Here is an 11,560-nt window from a genome sequence, read left to right as displayed (position 1 = left end):
CATATAGAGTCATCTTTACAAATGTTAGTTAACGTTTAATTAGAATTTTACTGACGTTTATGGAAACAATTTATAAAAAATGTAAAAATAAATGCAGTCGAATATAATAATGTAAGCATTAAAAAATAAATATTAAAATTAGACTAAGCAGAAATATAATTTAATATAGGTATAATAAATATCAATATGTATATATAAAAGCAGCATTAATTTTATATTAAATCGATGTGTGAAAAAAGTTACCTGAGTAATACAACCAGACACAAAGATAAAAGCCGTAAATACTCTGTAAATATGTATATAATTATATTGGAGAAAGTATTAAACGTGAATATTCAGTTTAAATATCCGCACCGAAAAAAAAAGTTACATTAGAATGAGGTGTGTATAATAGTTAATATTGTGATATATTTAATGAATCATAAAAAGTATTTTATTTATTGCTAATTATAATACATATGTTTTATTTATCAGGTTTATTATCAGTTAGGAGATAATATTATATTTATATCGGAATATATGTGATTGTTAATGCTGGAGAAGCAAAATAAAATATAGCCCAAAAAATATGTCTATGATGCAATAGCAATAAATTCAAAAAGTGAAGAAGCGCACGTTACTGCATTGTTGTTTCAAAATTGATTTTATTAATAAATATGCAAAGAAGTGTACATGTATTACGCACTGAACGCATTCTAAACCTGTGAATCGGATTCTTTAAACCCGACTATTATCCTTTTCGTGGCTTTCTTTGTGTATTCCCATGGATTGAAGGACCATAACGTAGGATACAGACATACTTATGAGCTGTAATAAGTATTAAAAATCTCTTTCTCTTATGGGATTGATCAAAATAAAATTGCCCGTAATATTCCTTACCTTAGAAAAACCTTCTAACGACGCATCAAATAAACCTCCAGCTGTTAAAGAGCTCTTTCTGTTACTTCTTTGCATTATAAGTAGTATAAACTTTTGCATACATAATGGCGCAGCATACCACTGTGCATTATATCTGTTGATACATATACAGATATACATATACAGCAATTAATATTAATTAATCTATTTGATTAAATAAAGTCATTAAATGATATCAAATAAACTTCTTGATTTTTATCAAGTTTTGAATTTGCAAATTATATTTAGCAAGATAAAAAATTATATATATTCTGAATTATTCACATATTACAGCAGGAATTACAGTCACCAAATTGTATTGTAAACAAATTAAAAATAGTATAAAATTCGGAAAATGTGTTTAATACTTACGTTGCTTGATGAATGCCAGTACTGTCGTCTATAATGTTCTGTCCAACATAATTTCCCACAAATAAATAATATAAGTGTACAAATATAACGCCACAGCATACCAATATGTCCACTTTTTCCAGGGATATTACTGCATTAATAAACTTGAATCGAACATTATTAATTACATATCCTTTGTATAGTTTCATATTTGTATATCATCATATTAATTAACCTTCTTCGAATAAATTATATTATGTTCTTTTCGCAATACCTGCATTTACGCTTACATTAAAGAAACTGAGACTCGTCGAAGCCACACCAAATCCTATTAACACGAAATACAATGTCGCAAAACTGTTCGTCAAAATATTGGCCAAACTTTAACAGCAAAATGTGTATTTAATATCATAATTCACTAATTAATCAATTCAATAATATTTAAGCCTTTGCGCTCAGCCTTTTCTGCGAGGATTTTTAGACATATTCAATTGTAAGAAAAACGGCAGTTTATTAGATTCTGCTGTTTTTAACTTTGTTTATAAGATGCGTTATCTTTTATCTTTTATAAAAATTATTCGATCGCTATACCTCTCGGAAAAGAATGGCAACCCACCGAGAGTATAATATCTCTTGCCAAGAGCATCCCTCTATATTTGAGGCCTGGTCCTCCAGGTTGGAAGTTGGGCGCTAGGTTAACAACCTGTCCCGTTAAAAAAATTATCGTTAAGAAACCAGAAGAGAGGCCTCGGATTTGATGAAGGCCAAACTTCAGAAGGCCATGGCTCGATCTTGAGCTGTAGTGCCATTGAAGAAGAAGAAGAAGAAGACATTAATATTTGTAATACATCGTGACAATAATTTTGTTTTATCCAGGCAAAATAGGTTTCGAGTGCAAAGGAGTGATATACATTAATACTGACTCCACAGCTCTACGATGAACGTATACAGCGTGAATTAGTTTGTTGTAAAGTATGTGTTGTTTAATGTCCTTTGGCATTAGTTGTACATTTTCAAATATGTGTTCTATTCGATGGCTATGAAAATATTATACGATGGATCTAAACTTGTTCTTATATTGGTTTTTTTTTTAAGTAAATCAATAAAACTTGTGATATTTAGATATAAGATAACTGTTGTTTTTACCTGGCGATTTTAAACATAGCGGATGCGTGCAACACGTACGCTATGAGTATTGTCGCAATAGCCACTACTGTCATCGATCCAGCATATTGATTTAAGACAATATGTGTCAAAATAGGAAAAAAGTATGTTTCTTCGTCGACAAAGTATTCCACATTAATTGGCAATTGTCGCGGTCGCGATTCATTCATTGGTACGATCACATCGAGTATAAGAGGTAGACAAATTATTATTAACAATCCCAATATATTGCTAATAACCAAGCCTGAAGCAAGCGAATTATGCCACGTATTTGACGTAGTATGAAAAATAATGTATATTTTTTATATTTTATTAAAGAAGTACTAGTACAGAGAAAAAAATTATACAATATGTATTAATTTAATTGTATTTGTATCAATCGAAGTGTGTTATTGTTTTAAAACATTTTATATAACTTTTGTAAAAAAATTTAGTTAAATATTTTAATATAGAAATATGCATGAATATAACGTGTAAATGCATATAAAATGAATTAAAATTCATCTAAAAATAATATATTATAGAAAAAGGAATTGATTGATATACGATTGACATTTGATTTTATATCTTACACGTAAAGCAGATCGTATATAATTTTGCATTGTCAGCATATCTTCGCATCACTTCCAATTCCGCCTGAGCCTTTAACATATTCCAATCATATCGAACTCTATCAAAGATATATTTGATCTACGATCATAAATAAAGTATCTTATTCGGTAATTCTTTTTTGGTATTACATGTCTTTTTATTATTTTTATGTTATCACAATGTTTTTTTAATATATGTCGAATGATTATATATAAATGGTAAATAACGTATATATAAATATGATGTAATATATAAAGTTATTTAAATCAGGAAATGGAAAAAATAAAATAGATAAAAAATATTTTTGCAACAAAAAATCTTACAAGAACAAATCAAATGCATCAAAACCAAGTGAATACTTACGTTATCGCTGAGAAGAAGACATGCGTTATATTTTATAATATAAATACAATTTATAATAATAAACATAAAAATTTTGGCAATATAATTGCTGCTGAGCTGTTTTACAAGAAATGTATTGCACTGAAAGCAGTAGCCTTATTGAACGATTATAGCAAAAATGTGAATAAACATTATTTTACATAAAAATATATCCATTTCATATTATAGGCAAAATTGTCAATATTTGTATTACATTTGACATAAACTTTTATTTAAATAAATAAAATACATGTGAAATGAAAAACTTAGTACCTGGCATACTAGAAAGGATATGAATAACGTTTGGAAAAAGATTATTTGAGTTTTCTTCAACGTTGAAACTTGATAAGGCCACAGACCGAGAGATAGCAGAAGAATTCTATTTAGCTTATAGTACCGTTCTCCAACAAAGTCCATCTTCGGCGAAAGCTAAAATGCGTATGTCAGGAACAACGCTGCGAAACTGCGTTTCCCCCTCCATGCATCGAATTCAGATATACGATAAATTTTTCTTTTTCAGGCATATAAGATAATTCTAAGATTGACGTTTAATTTACCATGGGATAAACAGCAGATGTTAGAAATTTATAAAGCACTAGCAAGGGGGAAATGGGTGTAAATAAAGAGGATTAAACTTGCTCGAAATGTTCTCCCGCTAGCTCGATTATAGAATAAACATAAGTCATCAAAATAATATTATCAAAATTGGCGATGCATCTTGGTATACTTCTTCCTTGGAAGCATATATCTTCTTATGTACTAATGTTAGTACAAAGACTATAAGTTTTACAGAAAACTTAGATCACTTTATTATGATACGTGCCGACTTTGTCGTAGTGTCGTTGCGATATATATACAATAGCAATAGCTTCATATTTCGTGTTGAATTTTAAAAAATCGGATTTAACAGTGCAATAATTTAACAAATGTTTTGCAGAAGTGTGAAAAATGCAGATTATGATATTACCCATGGTTCTTTGTTCATGTGTAAAGAAGGAAGTACATACTGTTTTGTTTTAATTACCTCTCCATGAAATCTCGTATATTCAACAATGCACTGCCCCGTTATTACTATACAGTCGCTAAATATTGCACTAATGGGTTTCGAATTCACTGTCAGTACTAAACATCTATAATATACGTGATGTAAACTATAGATTTTCGGTACTTGCAGCTAGCCTTTGTTATTCTCTTAATACTAATTTATGAACTTGTTTATGTAACCCACTTATATTTTATTTATCAAACATATAAATATTTCTAAATACCGTTTCGAAAATATCGAGATCTGAATGAATAATATAATATATACTATATAGCATATGTAATTATATACATACATATAATTACGTATTGTATGGATTATATAATAAAAATATGCGCTAAAATTTTATAGCACATATACACATACAAATTCTTTTACAAATTCTTTTGAAACTTGTAATTATGTGACCGCATAATATATTTAAAATGTAATATAACATATATAACACAACATTAAATAACATATAAAATAAGTTGAAAGAAGAATTACTCTTATGTGCACAATAATTAGTATAACATCGAATTACCTGAAATCCAAATATTTCCATTTGATAATATTCAAATAATTTATACAAGACTCTACGAAGAAAAAATTTCTTTCTTAAATAATTATCTCGAAGTTATCACCGAATAGATCACCGTAAAATAAGATATTGACATGCTCGCAAGCTGTAAATTTATAATTTTAGTTTAAATTAAATTTAAGAATAACTATTAGAGAATTAATTGTATTTATTACCGTAGAAAAACCTTTCAGCGAGACTACAAATATTCCTCCAAAAACGAAAGAAAAATTTTTTGAAGTTCTCTGCATTATGAACAATAATAATCTCTGTGCACGCAATGGTGCCGTATACCAGTATGAATCATATCTACGTAAGAAAGAGAAAAAATATTTTACTCGTAAAATATATTCAATGTTTATTTTATCCATGGCAGTAGTACACTTTGACGCAGATCTTATTTCTTAAAAATATTCTTCATATATTTTTTAAATACATTATATATACAGGGTGCAACATAAATGTGGGCTGCTACTTCAGGAGTGTATTCCACTTGTCGAAATAAGCAAAAAAGTTCATATAAACGTATGTCCAAAAATGCATCGTTTTCACATTACAGTCATGTTTAAAGGAACACGAAGAGATGGTTCACCATGTGGTACCCTGTTGTCTTCATGTTTTTAAGGTCGTCTAAAACAAATTGTCTACCCCCGGCCTGTTGACAACATTAATAATCTTCGTCAGAGCATTGAAAACGAGTTCGATGAAATACGCCGGGTGTTTATGAAAAAGTGAGAAGATCGGTAAGAAGACGGGCGGAGCAGTGTATTTTGGCTGGGGGCGGTCATTTTAAACATTTACCTTAAGATTTGTTTTTTTTTCACTTCTATTTTGTATTATATTGTTTTGTATTGTTAAAAATAAAATAATACGCTTTGTAATTGTCTTAAGTTTCAACTCAAACATATATACGTTTATATAAACTTTTTTGCTCATTTTCATGAGTAGAATACACCCCTGAAGTAGCGGCCCATATTTACACCCTGTATAACATATACTTTTGTAACGTACGTTACTTACGTCGCATTAAATACTTCGGAATAATGGTCCATAACTATCTGTCCACCATAATTCCCTAGATATAAATAGCAGAATTGTGCGGAAACAAACGTAAAAGTTGTAAACAGTTCATTCATGTTACTTGTAGATAACGCGATGAAAACCTAGAATTACGCTTGATGTGTAGATCAAAGTATAGACAGAGTAGTGTTTAGAAAAAGCCAAAAATATATTTTTTAATTAGTTGTAGGAATGGATTGACTATTATGATACATTCCAATTTGAGAAATTGACACTAACCTGAAATATATTAAGAGCTAACGAAGCCACCCCCACAGTGAGCAATACGAAAAAAGGTTTTCTCAAATCAGACACGATCGAATCAGCAAACCTTCAACAACGAAATAATATAACATTTCAAATAATTGTCTATTTAAAATATATTAGTTAACTATAACGTGGACCATGCTTTTTTACAATTTAATTATTATATCATATTAAAATTTGTTCAAGAATACTAACTCTATAGCTTTTTGATGAATATGCACTCCGTTGATTACTTTTTTATAAATTGCGTGATTTTTTGGGGAAGATGATGCTTCTATAGGATTCTCGGTCACCGCATCTCCGATGCGATAGCTGTAGACGTTTGTGATATTTAGATTTTTTAATATTCAAAAAATTTGTGATTATATTCTAATCGAGAAAATTATCTTTCTGCGTTTAAAATCCTACTTCTACTAACAATATAGAGATTAAATATTGATTAGATATTAAAAACTCTATACGTATATGTATACATGTAATATTACCTAGCAATTTTGAACATTGCGCAAGCATGGAAAATGTAACTCATGAGCATAGTTCCGACGGATACTATCATCATCATTCCTGTTGCTAAAGTCACAATGGTATGTAGTAAAAGCAAAAAAAAATATTTTTCTTCATCGACAAAACATTCCACTAAGATATAGAAGTGTCGTGGCCGAGATGAATTCAGTGGCACTATTATATCCAAAATCACTGGGAATATGTGGCCTATTATTATAGTGAACATGCCCAAAGCAAAGATATCTGATCAAAAAATGTTGAGAACAATTATTTCTCCGGCATATTTTGAATGATATCAGAAAAACAATATTGCCTGCCTATGTTATCCTTACGTAGCAGATAAATCGTAAATCGTCTGGAGAAGTTGGTATACTTCTCTAATATTGCAATTTCTCGTTTATCTTGAATAATAGTCCAGTGGTGCCACATTAGACTCGTGAGACGTTTCATCTGCGATTACAAAAATATATCTTGCTTAATTTTATGATAGTACGATAGAAAGAATGAACTTACTTTTCGGTTATTATAAAAGAAAGCGCCATGTTTTAAGATGCATACAATTATGGGAAGAACGATCGATAGCACTTTCAGAACTAGGTTTATAGTACATTCTGCGCCGATGAAGGTCGTAAGCTGAAATATTAGTTTCGTATTTTTATAACACGCGACGATTATTTGCGCTTATTAATATATTAATGCGTCCTCTATGTTATTCTTGCCAATACATGTCTTCATTATCAAATTAAAAGTTATTTTTATGCCATTGCAAATATAAAGCCGTCATACCTGGAGCACTATAAAGGAGAATAAAATGGTGAGGTAGCATGTAGCCTGAATATTTCTGACCTTTGACTTCTGATAAGGCCACAAACCGCATATTAGCAAAAGCAATCGGTTCACGTTATAATACTTACTCGCAGGGGCGAACATCTCTCTTCGAATGCCGAAACTCGACTGCGAGACTATCGCAGAAATTACTCTTTTCCTCCCTTCCACGATGTTGCATTATGTATTCCGCTTATTTCTCTCTTTTATTTTCCGTTAAAAAAAAAAACGTAATGTATACCCTCAATGCGAATAAATATAATAGTGTAAAAAAAACGAATAATCGTTTCTGGCACGAGGGACAATTGCGATCAATTCCGACGTGTAATTATGTGTAATTTCGCTGCAACTTCTAACTGACGCGAGTGACATCGCGAAAATTTCTCGCATTTATATTTTTATTTATTGTTCAAGACGTCGCAAAAGATATCGCACTTTTATTTTATAATACAAGGAATCGTATATTATACTTGTGTAATGCATTATTTGACAACGGTATAGGCATAAGAACATACGAACTCGATGACAGTCGATTTTCTTGGTAAATAGGTATCTATATCGTATATACTTATTTATAATTTTGTTTTAAAAGAATATTATTAATTCAACTACAACTCATGCAATTTGTTATAATTATATTATTTTTGTATTATCGTAATACATATTCATCATTGCGTAGAGTAGATTACCATAAAATAAGATACCGACATACTTATAAGCTGAAAATCGTGATTTTTTATCTTTTATTATATAGCACTATTTATATACATGTATTGTTTTTTTTTTAGAATTAGATATATTTTTAATAAGAAATAAAATCGTAACATTGCACAGAGACTAATCATAATTATGGAATTATTAATGCAGAATGTGCAATACGCAAGACCGCATTAGCATAATTAACTAAATGCTTGCACTGATTATTCGTTATGAATTTTCTCACCGTGATAAAACCTTCTAATGAAGCAACATATATTCCTCCGATGACTAAACCGAAATGTTTTGTATTTCTTAGCATTAAGAAAAGAATTAATTTTTGCACTTGTATGGGTGCTATATACCATTGCACGTGATATCTAAAAATTTATTTGCGATATGAACTATTTATTATCGCACAGTTAAAATATGTCTTATTAGTAAATTTGTTTCTAATAATTAATTATGCAGATATGTACAGATTATGTAAAATTTTGTAACTACTGTACTTACAACTTTTTTAATACATCTGCGCTATGATCTGTAATTGTCTGCCCACCATAATTCCCTATGAAAATGTAAAGAAAATGAACAATGACATAGAAAGTTGATATTGCCAGTTCATTCGCGTTATCTACAATTAATGCAGCTTGCAGTGCCTGGAATTAGCATACAAAAGATATGTAAAAATCCGTGAAAGTCATAAAGTTAATCAGTTAGATGTTACTCACATGTAATAAATTAATTGCTAATGATATTACACCTATCCCAATCAAAAAGAAGTAGGATTCTTTAAAGCTGTCTAAGGCACGTTGTGTGAACCTTCGAAACAGCAAAGAAATTCGGTATTCACAATCATAATTTGCGCAAAAGAATAACGGTCTCAAATTCTGAGATCATTAAATGAATTGATCTCGTTTGTATTATTCATTGTCCGAAAGGAAATATTAAATATTATATTACGAGTAACAAAATGTATAAAAATTATTAATGAAATAATGATCAAATAAATTTTTGACATAACAATAATGTAACTGTGACTTCCGTACAGCGAATCCAAGTTCAAGTTTTGAGAGTATTCGTTCTAATACGTGTACTGTACTTGCGAAGAGAGTGATTACTCTAAATTGATACCGACTCCATAGCTCTTCGCTGAATGTTGACGGCGCTAATTAACTTCTGACACATCAAGCGATTTTTTTGAGAAATTGACATGTGTAAGTTGTTCCCATCCAATGAATGTTCAATGCGATAGCTATAAATGTATATTTCACGTCACAATTAAAATATATTATGACAAACATTCGACATAAACATCGAAGACTTCTACCAGGTAATTTTTAACATCGCACAAACATGTCGCATGTAAGCTAGAATCATTGATGTAGTACTTGTCATCACAAAAATACCCGCGAAAACAAATATGAAAAATAAGAAGGTATATCTATCTTTCAAGATATATGTATTTTCAAGTTGCACTGAGACACCATCTTGTTTTAAAAAAGATTCATTGGCTGCTGTAGAATCATTGATGATCGGAATAAAATGCATTAACACCAAAAAAAGCCAGCTTAACAGGGCGCACACTGAAAAATACCTGAATTTGCAAAAAAACCATTTATCTAAAGTAGATTTGCTGAACAACGCAATTATAAATCTATCTATATCAAAGAAGATTCTTTTAAGGGGTTTCTTACGAAGTAAGGCCTCTGTAAGCCGCTTCGTAAACATTCCGTATCTTTTTGCTATTTCAATTTCCTTAGAATCTTTTAGTGCATTCCATTCGTCGCAAATTTGATTTAATAATTTTCTCACCTATAAATAGTACACGATATATCCTTTGCAAGCGATTAAATAAATTAAATTTTTTAATTAGAAAATATTTAATTGTCATTTATGCATTCATATCTAAAGTAGTTTCTTTGTATGTATGTGTGCGTACTTGGCGCGAGACACTATCGTGTCTCTTGATATTATATTATTTTATTTATATAACGTATTTTCTTTAAAGTAAATTCTTTAGTGTTTTTATTTTTTATAAATTTGAAATAAACAAAAATAACTCACTTCTATCGGTTTAATTAAAAAGGCGAAGAATTGTAGTGTACACAAGATAGCAGGAAAAATATCCGAATAGATCTTCAATGCTATCTTGAAATTATAATCGGAAATAAACAGTAATATAGACTAAAAAAAACACAGTAATATCAAGATATAAAAAACATGCGATGATTATAACTCTAAAATATTTTCTCTCGGTCAGATTAATGTGTACCTGATAAATCACGAAGGTGACAAATATTCCTAATATGAGCACGGCTCGTACGTACCGAAATTTATTTTGATAAGGCCACAAACCGCATATCAATAAAAGAATTCGATTAATATTATAGTACCGACTTTCAAGCACAGTCATCTTTCCATGAATGCCGAACCGCATATGCGCTCGATGACAATGAGAACCTTTTTCTCCCCTCTCTGTGGTGCTAGATATAGTCGTAGCGTGACTGATGCGAATAATAGTAATAATAATAATTGCGAAATTATCCGGAGTTACGTGTGAAGCACGAGGAAAGTTTCGATCGATTATCTATAACTATATGTCTCTCGATATTCACGCGAGAAAGAAAATAGACTGAAATTAACCAAACACGCAATGCCACATAATAATTTTCGAGGGGGAATAAAATTCGTGAGATATGTTCTAAGTTAGCATGAAACAAGCAACATTAGATTCAAGTTTGAACTACCGTATGTGCTATATGCTATTCTGTTTTATTAATATTTCGGTTAGTGTGAAAAAGGAATTATTAAATTATGGATCAACAAATGCAATCTTAGAATAGAGATATGCTAGTGAGTAAAAGCAAATAGTGTAATAATTATATTTTTTAAGACGATTATAGAAAATGCATTGCAATTTGAAAGATAGACGAATAAGCAAATATTTTACGAATAAACAATGTTAATCACCCTTTAATTAATGCGCAATATAATATTGCATGCATTAATATATCTATTTTTACATTTCTGATTGATATGAGTAGTGGATATGTCACAAAAATTAATTTAATATTTTACTTGTAAAACAGGATAATATCGATAAAAAGCACTTATAAATAGAGAAGAAATAGGAAAAAAAGAAGTATCAAAATTATGGGATTTGTTATGTAGTTATGTGTATAATTTTTTAAATATTAAGTAAAAAAAACGATATG

The 11,560-nt window shown here is 29.9% G+C and overlaps 3 protein-coding genes and 1 long non-coding RNA gene across 4 annotated transcripts in view; 1 reads left to right on the top strand and 3 right to left on the bottom strand.

The window, feature by feature from the left end:
• Positions 1 to 11,560, top strand: part of LOC139775479 (uncharacterized) — a 35,032-nt gene that overhangs the window by 10,617 nt on the left and 12,855 nt on the right. The gene's annotated exons all lie outside the window — the stretch shown is intronic.
• Positions 485 to 4,579, bottom strand: LOC139775478 (odorant receptor 9a-like). Its single transcript, XM_071711506.1, has 9 exons — positions 3,658 to 4,579; positions 3,367 to 3,486; positions 2,985 to 3,102; positions 2,395 to 2,656; positions 2,172 to 2,285; positions 1,539 to 1,629; positions 1,270 to 1,412; positions 880 to 1,012; positions 485 to 807 (listed from the first exon to the last, which is right to left on the bottom strand). The coding sequence occupies exons 1-9, from the start codon at positions 3,799 to 3,801 to the stop codon at positions 718 to 720; spliced, it is 1,215 nt and encodes a 404-aa protein (XP_071567607.1). The 5' UTR covers positions 3,802 to 4,579; the 3' UTR covers positions 485 to 717.
• LOC139775492 (uncharacterized) lies at positions 4,902 to 7,698 on the bottom strand. Its single transcript, XM_071711521.1, has 9 exons — positions 7,608 to 7,698; positions 7,335 to 7,501; positions 7,154 to 7,271; positions 6,803 to 7,064; positions 6,513 to 6,629; positions 6,291 to 6,381; positions 6,012 to 6,154; positions 5,168 to 5,300; positions 4,902 to 5,097 (listed from the first exon to the last, which is right to left on the bottom strand). The coding sequence occupies exons 1-9, from the start codon at positions 7,696 to 7,698 to the stop codon at positions 5,038 to 5,040; spliced, it is 1,182 nt and encodes a 393-aa protein (XP_071567622.1). The 3' UTR covers positions 4,902 to 5,037.
• On the bottom strand, positions 8,376 to 10,758 carry LOC139775482 (uncharacterized). The gene is made up of 4 exons (XM_071711510.1): positions 10,618 to 10,758; positions 10,410 to 10,529; positions 9,673 to 10,157; positions 8,376 to 9,597 (listed from the first exon to the last, which is right to left on the bottom strand). The coding sequence occupies exons 1-4, from the start codon at positions 10,756 to 10,758 to the stop codon at positions 9,465 to 9,467; spliced, it is 879 nt and encodes a 292-aa protein (XP_071567611.1). The 3' UTR covers positions 8,376 to 9,464.

Source organism: Temnothorax nylanderi, unplaced genomic scaffold (assembly GCF_030848795.1).
Source record: "Temnothorax nylanderi isolate EJ_2023f unplaced genomic scaffold, tnyl_v1.0 TNYL_tig0099_pilon, whole genome shotgun sequence".
NCBI classification, from domain to species: Eukaryota; Metazoa; Arthropoda; class Insecta; order Hymenoptera; family Formicidae; genus Temnothorax; species Temnothorax nylanderi.
Note: the sequence above shows the minus strand (reverse complement) of the source record. Positions and strands in the feature narration are given on the sequence as shown.

What these genes read in the sequence shown, in the direction of transcription:
- LOC139775478 (XM_071711506.1), bottom strand. Translation starts at nt 3,801, where the DNA reads ATGGACTTTGTTGGAGAACGGTACTATAAGCTAAATAGAATTCTTCTG. An exon ending in GTCTTCTTCTCAGCGATAAC is followed by an intron (nt 3,103 to 3,366) that starts GTAAGTATTCAC and finishes TTATGATCGTAG; the next exon opens with ATCAAATATATCTTTGATAG. An exon ending in CGAGTCTCAGTTTCTTTAAT is followed by an intron (nt 1,413 to 1,538) that starts GTAAGCGTAAAT and finishes GTTCGATTCAAG; the next exon opens with TTTATTAATGCAGTAATATC.
- LOC139775492 (XM_071711521.1), bottom strand. Translation starts at nt 7,698, where the DNA reads ATGCGGTTTGTGGCCTTATCAGAAGTCAAAGGTCAGAAATATTCAGGC. An exon ending in TAGCTCTTAATATATTTCAG is followed by an intron (nt 6,155 to 6,290) that starts GTTAGTGTCAAT and finishes GCGTAATTCTAG; the next exon opens with GTTTTCATCGCGTTATCTAC. An exon ending in CGCTGAAAGGTTTTTCTACG is followed by an intron (nt 5,098 to 5,167) that starts GTAATAAATACA and finishes ATAAATTTACAG; the next exon opens with CTTGCGAGCATGTCAATATC.
- LOC139775482 (XM_071711510.1), bottom strand. Translation starts at nt 10,758, where the DNA reads ATGACTGTGCTTGAAAGTCGGTACTATAATATTAATCGAATTCTTTTA. An exon ending in TTTTAATTAAACCGATAGAA is followed by an intron (nt 10,158 to 10,409) that starts GTGAGTTATTTT and finishes TACTATTTATAG; the next exon opens with GTGAGAAAATTATTAAATCA. An exon ending in GCGATGTTAAAAATTACCTG is followed by an intron (nt 9,598 to 9,672) that starts GTAGAAGTCTTC and finishes ATACATTTATAG; the next exon opens with CTATCGCATTGAACATTCAT.